Raw genomic sequence first — 22,097 nt, 5'->3', positions numbered from 1 at the left:
GGATGGGGTGGATGCTACTGCAGAGGGCTAATAACAAAGAGCTCTTTTATGCTGTGTATAATACTTTAGGCCAACCTTGTTTTGCAAATAATCTGGTATTTCCTCTTGTATTCCCTGCTGTCACTGTTTGGAATTTGGGGTAAGTTGAAAGTTTTTTCTGAACCTGGCTTTCAGTCAAGTCCACCAGATGAAAGATCAGGTGCAGTACTTCTTGGGTAGTCAAGATACCTATTGAAAAGATAATCCATCACTGTAAACTACTGAAGTGTAATCTACTGTGTTGAACAGGCTGACACTGCTGTAGTTTTACGGGGTTTTTACAACATTTAGTGTGTTTACTGACCTTTCAGGTACAATAGAGTGATCTTTATAGGATCATGCATGTGTTTGAAAGACTTTTTTCTTTAAAATGCTTCCTAGATTGGGAAAAGAGTTATAGGAGACTTTTATTGAAATTTATTAAATCAAAGAGTCTTACAGTCCTGGTGGTAATAGGCATCAGCTTAAATAGTAGTAGGAGTTCTTTGATACAGGCATCTTATATCAGAATTGGGGCAAAATAAAGTATTTTAAAAATAGTAATTCTTTTTCCATTTTGCATCTTTCAAAAATACATTGCTACCCCTTCAGTTATTTAGTTTAATAGGTTCTTGAAGGAACTGACAACATCAAATGTTCTAGTCTTAAAATGTTAGTTAATAATTCATACACACACACACACATATATCGTATCTAAAACCCCTGTCAAGAAAATGAAGTTTTATCCATAGCAAGAAGACCTGTATCCTTTTTGGTTTTTGTTCTTTGGACAGTAATTTTTGTTAGTAAGTTCTGTCTTACTTTTATTAGTTTAATTATGGAAGGATCAAAATTATTTACATCTGAAAATACCTTCATAATTTTTTGTGTAGGCCATAGAAAATAGGAAATTGTTAATTAGGAAATTCTGAATTAAAATAGAGTTTCTGTTATAACTGTTGTTTATATCATACTGACCATATCAGCACTTTGAAAAAAATCAGTCAAATTTGATTGAAAAATTAGCTGGGAGGAATTTTTGTTTCAAAATACCTTGCAGAAAAAGAATCAACTTTATTGTGAAAGCTGTTTCAAAAGAATCCTTTACAAGAAAGGAAGTGCTTCTCCTGTGCTATTCTTTCTGCTTAAAAGGCATAATACAAAAATAGTACATCGTAAAACAGAATACAAAAACACAGTACAAATACATAGTGTTTGATATTTTATAGGTTTCAGACTTAGTGATAATACTGAATCATGAAAGAGCAGTGGAAGCTTTTGCCAAAGGAGGGAATCTTACACTTGGAGGAAATCTTACTGTGGCAATTGGACCTCTGGGGAGGTGGGTAAAATACTTTCCTAGTATGGGGTATATGCAAGATAATTTTTAAAGCTATATATAAACATTAATGTGGCTTTTTTTGCTATGTTACAGAACAACCTGGGGAACCTGTATGTTGACTGGACCATATTATTCTTGCCAATCACTTCTTTCTCTTTTTTCTTTTTCTTTCCCAATTAAGTCATTTATTGGTAGAAGGAAAGTGTTCTGAGATTTACTCTCTTTTCAGGAGACTGCTTGGCTAGGCTCAATGAAGAGCACAGGTGCTACTGTGCCTGATAGAACTATTATTTTCATTAATGTGTGAGTCTGTGCTCCCTGTCACCACAGATCTGCCTGACAGTAAATAAAAACTACACCAAATAATTTCTTTTAAACTTTTAACTGGTTAAACCAGCTTACTTTGAAGGATGAGATGAAATAATCATAGAATAATTTAAGTTGGAAACCAGATCACTCCAACCTCCTGCTCAAGGCAAGGTTTGTTATGACTTTTGATCAGGTTGCTCAATCCGTTTTTCCAGTTGAGTCTTGAAAATCTCCAAAGATGGAGACTGCTTAGTCTCTCTGGGCAACCTGCTCTGCTGGTCAGCTGTTGTCATGGGGAAAAGTTTTGCCTTATATCCAGTCAAAGCATTTCTTATTTCTATTTATGTCCATAACATTTTATTTTTCTTCCATACACTGCTATGAAGAGCTGACTTCATAGTCTTGATTAGCTCTTCATAGATACTTGAAACCTGCTGTTAGGTTCCCCCTAAATCTTCTCCAGGTTTACCAAGCCCAGTTGCCTCAGACTGTTTATGGTACATGTGCCTACTTATGTCTTTTTTTTTAATCTTTTCTGACAAAATAAAAGGATGATACCTAATTCATAGATGAGAGAGAGAGATCTGTGGATCAGGGTAGAGCAGTGAATGTCATCTGCCCTGCAAAGGCATTCAGTACACTGTCCTGCAACAACTCTCTGTCCAAGCTGGGACATAGGTCAGGGTGTGGCAGACTAGCAAACAATTGCTGACCAATTGCTATCGCAGACAGGTGAAGAACCAGAGCATCAGGTTTGAAGAGCAGTGGTGAATGATTCATATTGTAATCTGAAGCCAGGTTTCTGTGGAATTCCTCAGGAGACTCTTCTGGGACCTATCCTGCTTGGTAGTTTTATCAGTGACTTGGAGGAGCAGATGCAAAATATCCTCATCAAGTTTGTGGATGACACCAAATCAGGAGGTGCAGCCAATACAGTTCAGGGTAGAGCTGCCATTCAGAGCAATGGATCTAGAGAGTGTGGAAGAAGGATCCAGCAGGAAACCTGATGAAACTAAGGACAAGTGCTACGTTCTGCAGCCCTAGTTGGATGAACCCCCTGCAGTTATGTAGGCAGAGCCTGGCAGGCTGGGCAGCTGCCCTGTAGAGAAGGTGCTGGGGTCCTCATGTGCAGTGGGCTGAGCCAGCAGTTAATTCCTGACAGAAAAGACAGTGAACAGTGTAGGGGGCTGCATCAACAGGATTGCAACCAGTAAGGGGAGTGATAGTTCCCCTTTGCTTCACCTTTCATAGACTGTGCCTAGAATATTGTGTCCAGTTTCAGCCCTGCAGAAAGTAGTTTATAAACTATAGAGTGTGCAGTGAACAGCCAGGGACATGCAGCATGTAAACCATGAGGCTTGTTTAACCTAGATAAGAAAAGACCATGAAATCTTCTAAAAGACTACAATCCCTACAGGGGATCACCAAGAAGATGGGCCCCAGTTCTTTACTGAGGTACATGAGAGGTGATAGTCACAAGGTTCTATCTGAATATGAGAAACAAAATTTGACATGAACAAAATTTAGTGCCGATACAGGTTACTCAGAGTGTCTGTGAAATTATATCCTTAGAATTCATAAGAAACTGGCTACAAAAAATCCAAACAACCTGCTCTCAATTTGATGTCGTATCCATTTTGAGATGACTGCCTGAAGTGTCTTCAAACCTAAAATGTGATCCTGTGTTGGACAAATACTGTAATCTTCCAAATCTGTTGAGATCTGATGAGGCCTTACTTGAAATATTTTGTGCTGACCATAAAATCTAGAAGGATTTTAATATATTGAGTAGAGTTCCAGTCGCCAGTCCAAACATAATCCAATCATTTTAAAATGTGATTAAAATGTGGGTTAATACTTTTCAGAGGAAGCCTAATGGGAAGCATTCACATGAGGCATGTGCTTCAGTGGAAACCTTGTGAAACTAATTAATTACTTTGTACTGGGTCCTATCTGAAAATAGGATTAAAGTAAAATAAAGGATTTAAAGGAAAAGACAATTGCTGTTCATGCTGCAAAGCCATATTGAAGAATATCAATCATAATTTTTCTTCTAGAAACTTAGAAGGGGATGTTGCTCTAAGAAGCTCTGCTGCTGTCTATACATACTGCAAATCTAGAGGACTGTTTGCAGGTGTATCTCTGGAAGGAACCTGTTTAATTGAAAGGAAAGAAACCAATCGCAAGTAAGTTCTCTCCAAATCTAGAAGACCCTGAGATTAGCTCAGTTGGTTAGATCACAGTACTAATAATACCAAGGTTGTGGGTTTGATCTCTGCATGGGCCATTCACTTAAGAGCTGGACTCGATGATCCTTGTGGGTCCCTTCCAACTCAGAAGATTCTGTGATTCAGTGAAGGCATTGTGATGAAATTAACTAGGACACATTCAATTTGCTTGAAGAGTTTTTTATAAGATCATACTAATGGTTGGATTAGAGTTTTTTGAGCGGACAAGTGTTTCTTCAATTTAAACATCTTGCAATGGGTATTGAGATGATGCTGAATATTTAGAGATTATCTGTGGCAGGTTGACCTTTGCTAGACACCACGTGCCAATCGAGGTGCTTTGTCACTCCCATTCCTCAATAGAATGAGATGAGAAAAAGTATGATGACAAACTCAGGAGCTAAGATAAAGGCAGAGCGATCACTTACTAGCAAAAAAAAACCCCTTCAACATGGGGAAATTAGTTTAATTTAATGTTAGTTAATAAGAGGATAGGATAATGAGAAATAAGAACAAATCTAAAAAGCAACACCTTTCACTCACACCTTCTATCCCATTGGGCTCAACTTCACTCACAGCTTCACTACACTGTCCTCCCAAGCAGTGCAGGGCAATGGAGAATCAGGGTTGTGCTCAGTATTCCAAATTTACATCATTAAATTAGTTCTGTCATTTCTCAGTATATGATCAGCAGGAAAAATGCAGGGCCAGGGTTGGAGAGGGAAAGTGTTCACATAAAGTGAATTTATCTAGAATTTGAAATGTAATAATTATCAAATACCTGACGTATTGTTTTGTTTTGTTTTTGTATCAGGTTTTATGGGCAGGATATTCGTGCTAGTGCCATCCTGCTTGGTGATGTGCCTTTTCCTGCTCAAGCAGATGATCTTTATGAAATTCTAGCATCCTTCACTGAAGTGTATGAAAATGAAGAACAAAAAAATAATCCAGGAAAATCTGTAAGGGAACAAAAAAGGGTTTGTGCAGTTCTTTTTCACATAGGCTTTTTCTGTTCCTGAGCTATTCCTAGTCTGTGTTAATGCTGATGTTCAAGTGGCCTTCTTAACTTCTCTACTGGATGATTAAAGGTGTAGCATGTTGCAGATGCTGCATGTAATACATTTGTTCAAATATTCCCTTGATAGGCTCTTGTGGACAAGAATGTTGCTGGGTTTCCTTTGCATCCTCCAGAATAACAAAGTATATCCTTGTTTTATAATTGTTCATTATCAAATCTGAAGTGATGATTAGAAGTGTTAATCAAGTTAATTGCAAGTTGATGTGGATACTCTTAATTTTTCTGCTTTTTCTGTCTTCCATTCAAACAGTCATATTTACGATGTAATACTAAGACTGTAGAAGATGGTTTCCTGTAGATGTTGATAAACAATCATTTACTTTCAGCTTCGTTAAACCCATACTGAATTACTTCAGTGTCGTGTATGTCAGTAGTTTTTTGTATGCTTCTTGAGTTCCTACAAGTTCAGTGGAGAAAGAGTGACTTTAAATTTTTTTTCAGTGTATATACTTCTAGGCCCTGAAGTCACAATCTATGTCCAGATGTGATGCAACATTTTGTAAATATTTTTGTATTTTAGGTAAATGACCCACCTGCTAGACCATCATCTAGACCAGAGCCACCTAAACCCACTGTTAGACCTACACCACCAGGTTAAAATATTTTGATAATGATTAATTAATTCTCCTTATAAAATTAGAGCACTAAAGCTAATTGATATTATATATTTATTGTAATAGCTACCTCTATAAAAATGTTTTTTAATACTCTTTCTTGGACAATCACTTAAAGCATGTTGGGATAGTGCCATGAGTGCTAAACCTTAAAGGGTTTGTCTGTTTATTTTATATTAATAAACCTTTTCTCTCTAACAGATTTGCTTTAGTGTTTTTATAGTTACAGAGTCATAGTAGTTCAAAGGAATTATTCATGTTTATTGGATACATAGAAGTCCCACGGTACAGTGAAACTTCTTAGTAAAAAGAACAGTGTTACTAGAAACAGCTAGACCTAGTTGTAGAAACTTCTGGTTTCTAGAAATCAGGGTTTCTCCTTTAGGATGTCAATATCTTTTAATTGGTAGGGGTCTTACAGTAGAGCAGAAGAGGTAGAATTTGGCTCTTTGACAGTTTGTCTAGCAAAGTGCTTTCATTGCAAGTGATGCTTTACTGTGCATCTCCTGTTGTTAACGTTTTCCTGGTCAATTATATAAGGCAAAGTCCTTTTTTTTTAGTTCTGCACTGCACCTTATGTAACTGCAATCATTTAATAACTATTGAACTTATATTAGAAAAACAGTATACAAAATATAACAATATATGTTAGCATGTCATGTAATTTGCGTCTTTATTTTCTCTTCCAGCTAAAAAGAACACGAACAAACTTTATCCTGAACTTCCCAATGCTTATGCATCTGAGGGTAAGTACTAAGCTTACACTAATTTTACTAATGCAGTGTGGAATCTGAGAAGTCCTAGATATACTTTGAAAGATACCTAAAAGTATTTTTCATTATTGTCTATGTGTTAAAATGAGATTCAGGTCTTGTATGCTCTCCTGAAAATATTCCATAAACATTTTATTCCCTGACTTTAGATTCCAACAGCAGTGTTCTTTTTCTGAACAACAAAACTTCTTTTTTTTTATTCTGTGAGGTAGAAAAATGCTCTGAAAGTAGTAAAATTGTTGTATGTTACCACCTAATTGAAATAAAAAAGAAAGCTTATATAACAAACTTCTGTCCAAGTCCTTATGCAATGTACTATAATTCCTGTTTTAATTTTGAAAGTGCTTCCACGGATCACATCTGATTATGCTGACATAAGCACAGATTTACATTGCTTCTTGAGGTTTTTATATTGAAATAATTCTGCATTATACTAAAGATACTACTTGTTAGTTGTTCTATTCTGATTTTCTCACACTTAAAGCAGTTGCAACTCTAATAGGAGAATCTTACTCTGTCATATTTGCGATGTAACTCTTGAGTGATGGGCTCATCATCTGAAAACTTGTGATCTGTTAGGAAGAAGTTTTATTATAAAATAATTAGTCAGGTTCATTCAGCTGCTATAGTGTTTTCTCTCATCAGGACTCTCATCTTTCATAGGTAAAAGACTGTTTGCTGTTTCAAAGTCAGTGAAATAAATTGTTTCTCCCATGAAATATATTGATAAATAAATGTGTTCGTGGCTTCTACTAGGATCAAAACCAAGACCAAGACATTCCATGTTACATATATATGTTTAGATACATGAATATTCTCATACTATACTCATATTTTCACATATTGCATGTTCCACTAGAAAATAAAATTAATCAAAATATCACTTTTTTACTTTTGCAAAGAGAACTAAAATCAAGCTTGATAAAAGATCACGGTGGAAAGTCTCTTTCAGGCAGAGAGTAATTAGAGGTTTTCACTAAAAATTAAGATAAATTATGTGTCATTGACTTTACGTTCCTTTTCATATCTTCTCTCCATGCATGCAGTTGATATCTGCGTCTTTTGAGGCGACCAACATAGGAGGATCTTAAGCTGAGCTTTTCATGTGGCTTCCTGAGAATCAAAATTTGTTATTGTGTTTTAGGACTTTAACCAGGAAAACAATGATGCTCTAGTGGTCTGTACTCACTGGCTGTTATCCAAAAAGAAAGAAGAATTGACCTTCTCAACATTTAAACTAAGCTTTCCCAATCTTAAAAATTCCCTGACCAACTGAGGTTTCTAAAGCTTGCACACATGTGCAATATTGAAGGGAGTGTTCTTCTATTCAGGTTCAAGTGACAAGGTAAAAATCTTACAGAGCCATCTTGATGGCTTTCAAGGTTCTTTGAAATCAAAATGTAGACTTAATCAGTCTACTACTGAGTAAGATTTATAGCAATTTCTGGAAATACACAAACTTATCTTTGAGAAATGCAAGAGGCAGTAGGATCTTGTGTAAATGATTGCATGGTATATTTTGCTTTCTTTTGCAGATTATATTTCCATATGTAACAGTTCAAATGCTGTGTGAATCCACAGGAGTACTATATGTTTCTAAAGGCTAAAGAATTTTTCTTATCATGGGGAGCAGTCAAGGTTGAAATCAGTTTCCATGAGTGTTTCAACACTGTAGCCTACATGCATGTTGATTGGAAGCTGAAAAAGGGTTTCAGTACCTTTCACATCAGAAACAAAGGGTGTACTAGTGCTGGGGGATGCAACAGAAGGAGCCTTAAGGCCATACCTCCTGTCAATAATCTGTTTCTGCCTGTTGATAGTCCAAATTATTTCATCAGAGCTACCAAGCAGCTGTAGCATGTACTAGTCAATCTTTATTGCAGGAGTAGTGCTGCAACAGCTGTTTTTCTACAGTGAGCTGAAAGAAAAATATTCAAAATTTGTTGTGTCTTTCTAGTTTAAAAATTACATTTACATAGCTAATAGAAGAGAGAATGAATCTGATCTTTAGGAAGCTACATTTTAGGTATAATGGCTGATGCAAGGATAGGTTTTGATGTTAAGCAACAAGCTTGTCCAGGTTGCAAGTAATAAGAACTTGCCTTTGGTAGGGGAGGTTGGCAATGTGCTAGCAGGATTTGGTTTTGCAACAGTTATACAAGTATTAGAAAGGTTGAAACATTAATTCTTCTCATTAGATGGGAGAAGAGCTAGACTTGTGGATGAAACATTTTTAATTATTTTCTGTGGACCTGAATTATCTAGATAAGTAATGTAATATAACCTATTTCAAATGTAAGAAGAATGATAAATGAAAAACATGGTTTTCTAAATTGATAATGTGATACTTGAACTCAGATGCAAGGAGACTGTTTTCATGTAACTGAATAATGCTTAAGGTAATGCATTTAGTTGTAAAATGAGGTTCAGTAATGTCTTAAATGTTTCCAGAAACTTGGGAATACCACAGATTTTACTTAAATGCAATTTAAAAATTGGAGAGACCTTTTACAATTCTGGGAAATAAAAACCCAAAACAACCACAACAAAAAGACCACAACAAACTAATAGCTGATACAGTTACTGTGATTCAGTGAAGTATGAAGTGTCTACAGTAGTAGAGATTTTTCTGGAGACTGTTTAAATAGAGAAACTAGATTTGCTTATGAGTATGAAAGTTCATGCCTCCTCCCTTACTAGAATTAGGGATTTGTGTCTTCATTTTTTTAGTTGTCCCCTCTTTGTTGTAAAATCTACCAAAAGGGCTGACTGGTCCTTCCAAGCTTTACTACCACAATCTAGCTTTTCTTTTTCTGGACACATGATTTCTTTGGAGTTCTGCAGCACATCTGTAAGACAAATGACTTGTGATTCTTGAGTGACTACTTGGACATTGTAGACTCAGGAGAAGTTTATTTTATTAGGACAATTTTTTTAGACACATTAGGTTCATAGTTTGTCACACTAGACTATCTAATTCTAGATATTAGTTTTTCGTTAGTGTTATGATTTCTAGTTTTTTCTGCTTAGGGTTCTGCCATGGAGCAGCAAGTAATGAAACTTGTAGATAAATGATTACTTGAATTACTTGCCTATCCTCTTAACAATTTGCTGAATAATGTACAATTCTGAAAATGTGACAGTGATGTGGTTTCCCAGCTGAAGTGGTAGCAGCAAGAGTAGTGATCTGCTAGCAAAAATAGGAGTTGGGTTAAGGTAAATGTTTGTGAGAACTGAATCATTAACAGGCAATTTGTTCAAATCAGAAGTCAGATTTTTTTTCACTTTTTCTTCAGCTCAGCTAATCAGAAAAGGACTGTTTCACATGTTTGGAAAAGGATCACTTGAGATTGCCAAGATGCTGAGGCAATCAGGAAATAGACTTGAGGCAGAAGTGGGGATGAAAATGCAAGAAAGTTTTTCTTTCCAATCAGTGTTCTTTCACTGTTCATTCATAATTCTCAGAAGTCAACATGGGCTTGAATTCTTACAATGCTGTAAGACAAAATGCTCATATTAAACACAAAATCAATCCTTTTGGTAACAGTGTAAGTATTTTATCATAATTTGGAGAAAATAATGGTGCTGTATGCATTTTTTAAGCAGATTTGCTTAAGAAACCCATAAGAACTTGTGACTGTGAAGCCTAAGTGTTCAAGGATTTTTTTTTTTTTAGATTTTTCTCAGAAGCACTGGCTTTCTTACCTTCCACAAGTACCTGAGCTAAATATTTTTAAATTTTATCTTGAGCAAAAATATGTGCCCTCTTCTTTTGATTTTTGAACTGAAAAAATTATATATCTGCGGACATTGAACTCTCTGCTATTGTGCCTTAAATCAGCACACCCAAAATTGATTACAGTAAAATTATTTAAAAAAACCCACCAAAATATGAATTGTATCTAGGTTTTTTCCAGCAGAAACCTTTAACTTTGAAAATAAAATAAAATAAAATATTAACAGATTGTTATTGTCCCATTAGGCATATATTTGTATTCATACATACTGAAAGAAGAGCTGTATCAAGCATACTGATGAAGACACAGAGGCAGATGACAAATTTGTCACTGTTTTTAAGAAGCTAAAAAAACCCTTCTTCCTTCAATGATAATTTCAGTGATTTGTGAACCTCATTATTAAAAATTTATGCTTTCCCATGTGAACTTGTCTGCAGCTTTTAGACAATGTTTGTTGTGGCTTTCTTCACTATATTAAAGAGCACTTTCCTACCCAGAGGGTCTTTTTTTTGTTCCCTTCTTGTTTCCCTTTGAGACACTTGTGCTGTAATCAAATCACTTTTTGGTCTTCCTTGATCTTTCTTTTGATGATAAACAGATTGATGAGCTCTTTGTCATAAGTCATTTTCTCTTTCCTCTCAAAATTTAAGTAGTGTTAAAAATAGCAAATTCTGAGTTGTGAACTCACTGAGATCAGTAAGATGTGGGCTCCTAAAAGCTCTAATGAATTTGGACTAAACTCCAGTCCTTATCTTTTTTATTATTTATTTCTTTATTATTTATTTATTTATTTTAACCTTCTTGCAAATTACTAATCTATGTTAGAACACTTGATGCAATATCAACCCTTTTTTGATTTGGCGGTGCCATGAGGTGGTAAGCTCAGTTTGTGTTAACTAAATCCATCTCAGAGATGCTGATTTTCATTGTTACAGTTCTCCAGTAACCAGGCTGGCCCAGTTCCCTATAATTTCCAAGATGATTTGTGTTTCTTTCGGTAATCTATGAATGCCAGATGGTTCAGTGGATCTGTGAAAATCTCTTTCCTGAGAGAATTCCAAGACAGATTTTCATACCATCTGAAATGTATTTTGTCAAGGAAACTTCAGGGTCTGTATGTGAATTTGCTTTTCTTAGTACATTTTTGTGGCCAGTCAAAAATGTGTTAAATAAACCAACACAATTATATGGACTAAGAATTCATAGACTGCTTCTGAGGTAAAAAACTTAAAAAAAAATTTGTTCTACAGCTCTCTGAAGGCAATAATATAATTTTTACTTGTGAATTCACCTTCTGTTTCACTTATTTTACTTGCATGCCTGTTCTGCAGTTCAGTTTCCATCTGACGTATTATCTTGTTATTTTTAGAGCTACTACCCACTAGGATAATATGGCTCAAAATTGAAAAAGAAAATATAACCTGGAACATGGACACCATTCTAGCAGTCTCTGCATTAATTAATACCTCTAATTATGTGTACTGCTGAGCTTGTTTAACACAGTGTAATGAAACAACAGAAATTTTAGTTACAACTGATGAAAACAAACATCATTGTGTGTGCTTGCAACTTTAAAATAGGCTTGCTTTGCTAAATATGTATTGAGGCAATCACTTTATTTTTTTTATATGCCTCTCAACTTCGATTTTAAAAACCCCATTTTAGAACAACTCAAATTTAACTAGAAATCTAACATACAGTTATTTGTATTAGCTGTGCAGTTCCACGTTTAGAAATGCCCACTGACAAAAAAATTTTGACAACTGTGCTATAAGAGAAATGTGTGTCCAAATCTCCTCTTGATGCATGACTTTTGACTTGGGCATTTTTATTTTCATTAAGACTAAACACCACAACAGGAAAGTAAAAATATTTCATCTGAAACCAATAAAATTCAGCTGTCTCTGTGGTCTCAGATTAACTTTTTCCCAGTGTAATACCTGAATTTTTGTTTTTCTTTGTTGTTGACAAGCATATCCCTAAAGTCTGTCTTTCTAGAATATTGTCAGTGTTTCAGTATTTTCTTCTTTCGGTCTCTTCTGGATCAAGATCATTTAGAAAGGTGTAATCATTCTGAAGTTTCCTTTGCCAACTTGAATTGTAGTTAAATTGTATTAAAAGACTTTAAGTTAAGTAAGATTATTAAGTGGTTTTTTGTACCTGATACCTACATAGACCTGGAATGCAGAACCTATTGTTTTTAAGTGTTGGGGAAGACTCCGTGGTTCACAGTGAAGGGAAGAATCCATTTTGCTTTTGAACTCAAAATTAAATCATCCATGGAAACATAATAAAATCAGATATGTGCATATTCCTTTCGGTGCTCTGGATATGTGCTGTGTATTTGAAACTGGAAAAAAAAGCCATTTTTTATTCTTCGGTTTGTGAATTACTCCTTTTCCAAGGAAGGAAGAGATTTGCTGTAGGATCAAGTAGAACTATTTCACGTTGTAAGGAAGCACCCTCATCAAGCTGTGCAGTAATCTGTTCCTTCTATACTATAATTTGATGAGGAACTCTAGCAGATTATAAATTGTACAATCAGTAAGACAGCTCAGTGTGACAAATAGGTATTTGTTTTAGAAAAATTTTACAAAGTGAGGTATGCCATGTTTCTGCCATAATCCTTCATGACATTGTCTACTAATTTTGTAAACTAAAGTATGGGAGCTTTTGTTTTGGTTTAAGAGTTTTAGCTAAGCTTGGTCTATTTTTGTGTTTTTTTCGTGGCAAGACTTGTGACATGTTTATATTTAGTTACCAGAAAAATAAAACATCCATCTGGTGGTTCCCCACAGTATTCATTTTCTTGCTATTATGAGCTCTTTCTTAATACTAACCAAACCCAGGAAATCCCAGGAAATTATTTTTGAGGCTATTTTTATCCCTGATTCACTTTTACTAGGGTCCTACTATTACTATCATGAATGTGATAAGTCAGATAATCAAGCTGCTTATGGCTTATGTTATGGCAAGCTGAGGGGAAATAATGTAGCATGCAGGACTTCACTGGCCATACTGAAACAAAGAACTTGATGCATATAATCAGCTAACTCAAAATACAACACAGCACAGAGAGATTAAGGTCAGACGTGCTAGAATGAATTGGGGTCTTCCTGATGGGTACATGCGTGGGGAGAGAGTTGTTGTGCTAAATATGAAACAGATACTCTGGCATGAGTAACTTTTTTCTTGGCATTTTTTAATGGCTTGGAATAAAAAGTAGGAAATTAGAGCTAAAGCGTAGAAAAATTTCAGTACAATCTATGCTTATTTTTTAAGTATAAAGCACCATTAAGGCAATAATTCTGATTCACAGCACTAAAATATGAAATTCTTCATGCTAGCATACAAATGTTAAATGGTATAGGTTAAAGTCTTGTCTGAAGCTATTGTAACACAGAGTAATGCTTTAGTGTATTTATGAAATATATGCTTAAAAAGTTTTTTCAAAGCTGTGTACTATATTAGTATTTTCTTTGTGTTGTTCAAATAGTAGGACAAAAGAAAGTTTAAATTGCTTTCCTATCTGTTTATCTAGAAAAACCTTTGGGAGTATGAGAGCTTCTGCTTCATTAATGGTAATAGAAGCAAAACAAAAATTTTGACTACCTCAAGGAAGTGATAAATACACAGAATTTCTATCCAGACTGTGGTAAAATGCCTTGTGCATGATTGACTTGAGGCAAAAGCTAATAGTATTCTAAGAAATGAGAAATCTTTTTGCAGTAAAGGTAGGGTGATGTTTTATAGATCCATCTTGATAGCAGATATAAAAACATCTAATTTATTCTAAATGCTAAAGGAAGACTGTGATAATACTGTCCTTTCTTTGGAAACTGATTACTTAAAGCACCCACTTTAAATATATTTTTCCATGGGCAGTAAAATTAAGTGTCACGGTTCCCCAAAAAGTGATGTGTTCTCTGTCATGGAGGGAAGTGGAGTCCTGCATCTACCTTAGCCATGCTGGTTCAGTGTTACATCACACAGATCCGCCAGCTGGATATTGCTGATTAAACTAAGAAAGTCATTCACCTTTGGGGGAAAAATTGTTAGTTCCTGATTAAGAAATAGGAGGCCATGGAAAAAGAAATCAGTAAGGCAAACACTAGTGTAAGCTAAATTAGTATGACAAATAACTGTTCTAGAAATGTTTCAATAATGGTTCTCACTTTTACAAAAAAACAGGGTTTCAAGAAATTTCTTTCCTCTTCATGGGGAGGTCTAGCAAGGATTGCATCAAGGCTTTTCTGTTACATTCCACTGGGTTTCTCTTTCTCATTAGCAATCTTGTTGCCATATAACTGGAAATTACCTCTACTCCCATGAAAAGGAAGTGAAGTATTAATTTTTCCATGTACTATGAGACTTGCACCTCTCTTCCCCCTTTTCCCTCAGTGGTGCATGCTTGTACTTCTAGCAGCTCCTTTGCTCTTTAGCAAGGAAGGTGTCAAAAGAAGATTAAAAATAAGAAAAATAGAAAAACTCCTCTGCAAGGAAAAATAGAATGGAAAAACTTGCTCTGGTACACAATTTCATGTATTAGTCCCTGCCATAAGGTTCAGGCTGTGTCTTCTCTACTCCTACCAATTCTGCCATTTGTCAACAACTACAGAAGGATGAGGAAGAATTTGAGATTAGTGGTACAGCTGGGTATGGGATAGTAGAGAAAGTTTGGAGGTACTGTTGGGGGAAAAATCTGTCTTGACATTTGTTGCACATTGGGAAAATTAGAGTTAGTGGCTGAATGCTATCTGCAAGCCTGAATTTCCTGAAGCTTGAACTAAGGGATTTTTTTTTTTCTTCCTAGAAATGTAGTTACTGTAAGATTTTTCTTTTGGAAGAGCATCTATACATCCAATATTCCACTTGACTTTAAAGCATACATAGCGTTTTGTCATGTTTATAGAAGTATGAAAAATACTGTTAATATTATTTTTAAATTTCAGCTGAAAATTGCGGAACTATTTGGTGTTTCATTTCAATAAGTTTGTCATAACTGTACTTTTTGGCCAGGCCATTGTACTGAGTATTCTGCAAAGTTTGGCTCTGCTCAGCTGGGAATTGTAACATGAACCATGAGTGGTGATGGCGGTCCAAGATGCTTCATCCTCCTGATTGTGGAAGTTGCAGGTTACAGAGTTTTCGCTGATCAGTTTAGGCTCTAGTTCACGGGTCTGTGCTGTTTTTAATTCTTACTGAAGTTGTTCTGTGATGAATAGGGCTATCTGCCTTTCTCCTACCAGTTTAGACTGTGATCGAATGATTACAGAATTGTGCCATGGGACACTGCAAGTGGAAGTGCAATTGCTTGGGTCACCATTTGGCAGAGGAGGGCAACATCTATTGAATACCTTTTGAAGTTATAAGTTGATGGAGCCTATGGTATAAGTAGAGTTAATAATGGCTGTACTGGTGTTGGAGGCAGCCCCTGGTGGTCTAGTGGTAAAGGCGCCGCGCTATCACCGCGGAGACCCGGGTTCGATTCCCGATCAGGGCCACTCCCGGGCAGGTGGGGCTCGTTAGCCCTTAAAGGCAACCCACCTACGTCCTAAGGACCTCGCTGCCACCGTCCAAGCTCGCTTGGCCCCGGCAGATGAACCTTAGGATTAAAGGGTGGGCTCAGTTCCGCGCACACTGTGTCTCACCTAAAAAATCCAATGCGCAGGCTGGAAGGTGGAAAGACCTTCCCCGGATCTTCGCTCGCAAAGACTGGCCATTATTACTGGTGTTGGAGTAACATAAGAACAATGAAAATAAGTAACTGTGGCAAGAATAAATCCTAGCATAGATTTCAATAGCCCTTGAGCCCCTTAGCACAACATTGCAGATGTTCATATAATATAAATGTTATCATGAAAGTGCTAGACTTCATATTAAGACTGTTAGCATATACTCTCTAGTTCCTGTTACAGAAAGCAGTTTCTGAATCTTCCATAATTCCTTGAAACTTCTTCCTGCTTTTCACCTATATTTTTTCTTGGAAAGATTAATTTTTTTTTTTTAATCATTCTTTCCTTTCTTTAGCTAAAATACTTTTCTGTCTGATTTCTTTGTCTGGTAGTAGTAACCTCTTTCATCTGTGAAGGTGTGAAATAACGTCTTTCTTTCTCTGAAACTCATTTTGATGTCTCCTTGAAAACAGGCTTTCTGTTCTTGGTCATGTACTTTCACAACCGGTTTTAAACATTGATGATGAGGATTGTGAACAGACCTTCAAATGAGGCCTTTTACAATAATATTATTTTGTATGTTTCCATATGAAATACCTTTGTCTCATATAATTTTTTTTTAACCATTTTTCTAACCAGTCCAGAGAAGTATTTCTCTATGCAAGACTGAAAATAAAATTTCAATCACTACTTCACAAAACACTCCTAGGAAACTGGCAGAAACTGTATAAAATTGTTGCATTTACTTACTACTTTTTTTTTTCTTGAGGCTATAGATTGTTTCCTAGACTAGAGTAAAAGCTAAGACTTCTATCAGGTGAACTAGCTTGCATGACAATAATGCCATTTGAATCTGACAGTACAGAGATTTGAGAATCAAAATGCAGAGACAGTGTATTCAGGTTGAGATGCTAACTTGATGTATGTAGAGGAAGCATGGAGAAACTTGTCAATGTAAAAGATCTACAAATCATTCCTAAATCATCAATTTGACCTGAATAAAACAGAACTTACTTCTTGTCACTGTACTTTACTTTTCAGAATATGAAGGTTATGTTTAGCAATGCACCTCAGCTTTTGCAGTATGATTTCAGCACAGGCATTATTTGCACAAGTGTAATCTTGAACATGATAAAGCCCTTGACATTGATACGGTTTATTTGACCATTTTGTTTTGAATTAAAAGGTAATTGTTTTTGGAAAAGTCAGAAAAATCCAAAAAGTAATCAGCAAAAGTACTATTATGGAATTGACTCTTGCAAGCAGGAGGTGGGGTTTTTTATAGCCTAAATATCAAATACATCCACAGATGCTTAACAAAAAAGGCGCTTTAATGCAAAAGCTGAGTGTGCTGAAACAAAGATAGAAAGCATTCCATCAGCACATGAAGATGACGAGCCAGCATGTTCTCTACTAGACCAGAAACTCAAAACCAGCGAAATGTGTTTCATACTGAATGAGCTAAATTTGCACAGTAACTTAAACTTTAAATATAGTCAGGTCTGTTTCAACCATCAGTTTTGTTTGCTAGACATGACACTGTTCAGTAGCGGCATGAGTTGGTGGCTTGGAATCTGCTTTGAAATGATCCATTTCTAGCTTATATAGAAGAGGTCAAAAATACTTGAGCCATTTTCTGGGTTTTGTGAGCCTCTTATATTAAAATTGTATATAATACCTCCATTCCATGTATACAAATTTTCAGCTGATGATGAATTTCTTATCCATTGAGGCTTTGGAGCAAAATTGAGCATGGTGTACCTTGGTATGGAACATCTCTGGCTAACTTTGCTTTGAAGAGGCTTTTTCCAGCCACCATTTCTTTGTTAATGGAGAATTTAGTTATTAAGTTATTCTGAAAATCAACTGGAGGGCTTTGTAACACTGGACAAAGTACCCAGTTGAAGTAATACAAAACATCTATCTCTGCAACTAATTCAGAAAATAGGGTTTGCTGAGACAGTCCCATGAAAGTGGAAGAGGGCTTAACATTTCATTTTGCTCTCCTTTCAAGAACTGGAATATACATTTAGTACCATGACATACTAAAGAGCGTAGTTTCTGGAATGATACGGGCCTTCCTTGATATTATCCATGTACCTTGAACATATATTCCACTGATTAAAGGGAAACATTGTACCCATCTTTAAATAGGGTAAAGAGGAGAACCTCAGTAACTACAGACCTTTCAGCCTCACCTCTGTGCCTGGGAAGATCTTGGAACAGATCCTCCTACAGGCTATGCTAAGGTACATGGGGAACAGGGAGGTGATTCAGGAAAGTCAGCATGGCTTCACCAAGGGCAAGTCCTGCCTGACCAACCCTGACCAACCTTCCGTGATTTCATCAGTGAAAAAAGGAAGGGCTACAGGTGTCATTTCTCTCAACTTCTGTGAAACCTTTGACATGATCCCACACAACATTCTTCTCTCTAAGGTGGAGACGTATGATTTGATAGGTGGACTGTTTGATGGATAAGGTTTGGTTGGATTGTCACATCCAGAGACCTGATGGACATCAGTGACAAGTGATGTCCCTTAGGGATCCATACTAGGACAAGTGTTGTTTAATATCTTCATTAATGATGTAGATGAAGGGATTGAATGTATCCTTAGCAGATTTGCATATGGCACCATGCTGAGTGGTGCAGTTGACACACTTGAAGGATGGGATGTCATCCAGAGGGATCTGGACAAACTTGAGAAGTGGGCCCAGGAGAACCTCATGAGACTTAACAAGACCAAGTACAGGGTGCTGTACCTGGGTCAGGGTAACCCCCAGTATCAGTACAGGCTGGGGAATGAACAGATCCAGAGCAGCCCTGCTGAGAAGGACTTAAGGGTGCTTGAGAGGCTGGACATGACCAGGCAATGTGCACTCACAGCCCAGAAAGCCAAACGTGTCCTGAGGTGCATCGAAAGCAGCGTGGCCAGCAGGTCAAGGGAGGAGATTCTGTCCCTCTACTTTGCTCTCATGAGACCCCACCTGGAGTGCTGCATCCAGCTCTTGGGTTCCCAGCACAAGAAGGACATCAATCTGTTGGAGCAAGTCCAGAGGAGGCCATTAATTTGATTAGAGGGATGGAGCACCTCTCCTATGGGGAAAGGCTGAGAGTTGGGGTTGTTCAGCCTGGAGAAAGGAAGGCTTTGGGGTGATCTCATTGTGGTCTTTCAGTACCCAAAGGGGACCTACAAGAGAGATGAAGAAGGATTAAGCAGGTAATGATAGGACAAGGGGGAATGGCTTCAAACTAAGCAAGAATAGGTTTGAATTAGATATTTAGAAGAAATTCTTTACTGTGAGGGTGGTGAGGTACTGGCACAGGTTGCCCTGAGAAGTTGTGGATGCCCAGCTTGGGCAAGGCCAGATTGGGTGGGGACCTGAACAAACCTGGTCTAGTGGAAGGTGTCCTTGCTCATGCAGGGGATTTGGAACTTCCAACCCAAGCCATTCTATGATTCTTTGATTTTGAAATTGCTTAAATCTACAGCTGCCGTAACAAAACAAGCATTATGTGTTCTGGGTATAGAATAATTCTTTGCCCATAAGTGACAGTAGTAGAGAGCAATGCAACTCATGCTTTCTCTCCCTCTTCAGAGCAGGTTTTTGTAACTGATAGCAAAATAGGCATTTGTGGGGCATTTAAGGAATACTGTTTTACCACATTGATAGTGAAGCTCACTTACCCCCAAAAGTCCATCTTTGTTTCTTAGACATGAAGAATTAATTATTTTCAGATTTTAATGTTGAATTTAAATACTTTGAGTTTCTTAAGAAGCTTTTTTTTCCCGGAAAGTAGAGAAAGAAAAGTGGGTTTGTTTACTTACCCCAAACAAGCCATATTTGACAAAAAAAAAACAGCTAAGGCAAGAGATTATTTGTTCTGAGTGTGATTTGCTGAATATCATGTCTCCTGACCTTTGATCAGATGGGCATTATTGGAGATTATTTGGATCAATGGTGGCATATGACATACTTCCAATATCTGTACAGAATATATCTGATTATAGCAGATTAGTACCTGTAGATATGAAATGTCAAATCTACTGTGCATATTTAGGCCTTCCCAAACATCTGTTCAGTGAGATCTGAGATTGTTGTTTTGTGTATGATGAGGGTTTTTTGAGGTGAGTCTACTTCTAAAAAAAAAAACCCAAAATTAAAAAAGCCATTAAGGAAATTAGTAGTTTAATGTGAATAGGACATATGAGATTTCACTTGTAAGAAATGTGTTTGGTTTCACTTGGTTTGTAATTTGTCCAGAAACAACTAAAATGAAATTTGTAAGTAGGTATATATCTATTCTGCTCTAGAAGCTGCGATAAACCCCTTTTGTCTTAAGCTAAAAGCTGAGAGGTGAGAGCTAAGAATATAGAAAATGAGCATATTGGGTGGAGAAAAGAGCTTGTCTGTGTACTGGTGTGATTCAAGAACTGAAATTATTTTCATGACTTCTAGTATTTAGGACAGAGTTAGGCTACTATTTTTCTTTCTAAATGAGAGTTGCTTGAAGGCTTTTTTCCAAGTAACCATTAGAATATGTAAGATTTTATTGCCATGTAAGAGCTGAAATGTTAGTTTATTCAGGGTCACAGTGTGTAATATACTACAATATGGTTCTTCTTTACTCTTTTCCTTAGGCCCCACTGGATGATGTTTTGTCTTGTCATGAGAGAAGAAAGCCATGACATCTTTTGGTTCATTGCCCTTTTGTTCTCTGTGCATTAACTCATATGGCACTTTCTTTCATCCTTTCTCTGACTTCGCTTACTTCATTTCTATCCTAAGTCTTTGAACAGATCATTTGCCACTTTCCAAAGACGCTGCTGCTTTAGGCCTGTTGCCAGGCATAGTGAATGATAAAGCCTGAGAACAGACCAGTAAAGGGCCTAATAAGTGACTGTTTTGTTTCTGCTTATCATGACATTGTAACTTAGGTAATTCAGTAATTTGACTTAACTTTAGTGCATCCTAGCTGTGAATATGAACTCAACATCATCACCTTTGTGGCTCTGAGCCCTAACTTTAAGCTAAAGCTGACATTACCTAAACAGTATTTGTTAGAAACTACTTAAAAATAGTAAAGCCTTGGAATTAAGTATCATCAGAGCATGGACTATTAATTGCATTAAACTTCTGCATCCATGAAACATTAAAAATATTTAAGACCTAATGAAATCGCTGTCTCCAAGATGCCCATTTTCTAAAAGTCACATGGAATGAGACACTATATCATGTTTGTATTATTGCCTGTGGTCATAAAGGGGATATTTTGAGGCAGTGTTTTTTCAATATTTCATAATATCACTTTGGAATTTTTTTTTTCATTCCAGAAGGTAAATGATCCAGTCCTTTTTAATAAAGGAATTACATAATATATGCAAGAGGTTTATAGATTTGAGGAGATATTCAAAATGGTAGTCACATCCATTGCAAGCCATGTATTTACTATTTCAATAATAGAATACTGTTTACAGTTGTAGTTTGCATCATTTGCATTGCTTTCTAAACTCATGAGTGGAAAAATAAGTTGTAGAAAAAGATTATTTGTGTGCATGTAGTAATAAGTGTAAAATTATGTACTTTTGTAGCTTTATTTCTTTACCTATGAGTATCTTTTTATGTGTTTTCAGAGGTATTCTATGCATGTTTACTCTTAAGGTAATGTAAATGAAATCATTTCCATTGCTTTGTTTCTAAGGAGACAAGTTTAGCATACATGTATGCTTTCAGACACTGAACCATTTCTAAGATTGCTTTTAGAATATCAACAAAGTGTGTCTTCAATTGTTTCTTTGGTCTAATTCTTAGTGTGACTCATTAGACTTATTATGATCAAGACCACTATCAATTCACATATTTTGAATTTAAAACTATTCATTTATTCATATTATTTCCTAGTATTCGTTTCTGAGTTAAAATGCTTTAAGACAATTATAAAATGTAATAGTGACCTAAGGTGTGAGATCCTTAACATTAAACTGAGCAGCTTTCAGGACATTGGTATGTTGAAATAATTGGTGGTTTCCTCAAAAACTCAGCACTAAACCATTTATTACATCTTGTGGCCACATACTCCCTCTCAGTTCCCTTACAGTGCTTTTTTGACTATCCCTGGTGCAGTTCACCTAAGAAATCAAATCTCTGTAGGGCATTACCTTCTGTTCATGAGTTATTTTCATAGCTGCTCTTCTACAAAATAGTTCAGAAATAGACTTAAAATATAATGGAAACCAAGAAGGTAAGTTTAGATATAGTAAAAGGTCGATACTCCCCAGTATGACTGATCATACATAATCAAGACGTTGGATTTGCCTCATTCT

General features: G+C 36.2%; 1 protein-coding gene across 2 annotated transcripts in view; it reads left to right on the top strand.

Annotated features, from left to right (window-relative positions):
• Positions 1-22,097, top strand: part of SH3YL1 (SH3 and SYLF domain containing 1) — a 52,549-nt gene that overhangs the window by 17,172 nt on the left and 13,280 nt on the right. Inside the window, exons 5-9 of one of the 2 annotated variants that reach the window (XM_050315371.1) lie at positions 1,248-1,360; positions 3,727-3,855; positions 4,712-4,856; positions 5,496-5,568; positions 6,279-6,335. In XM_050315371.1, the coding sequence (XP_050171328.1) occupies positions 1,248-1,360; positions 3,727-3,855; positions 4,712-4,856; positions 5,496-5,568; positions 6,279-6,335 (517 nt within the window). Of the gene's footprint in view, positions 1-1,247; positions 1,361-3,726; positions 3,856-4,711; positions 4,875-5,495; positions 5,569-6,278; positions 6,336-22,097 lie in introns of both variants that reach the window. The other variant, XM_050315368.1, reaches the window with a different exon arrangement.

Source organism: Myiozetetes cayanensis, unplaced genomic scaffold (assembly GCF_022539395.1).
Source record: "Myiozetetes cayanensis isolate MyiCay16 unplaced genomic scaffold, myiCay2020 scf2-11, whole genome shotgun sequence".
Taxonomy (NCBI): domain Eukaryota; kingdom Metazoa; phylum Chordata; class Aves; order Passeriformes; family Tyrannidae; genus Myiozetetes; species Myiozetetes cayanensis.
Note: the sequence above shows the minus strand (reverse complement) of the source record. Positions and strands in the feature narration are given on the sequence as shown.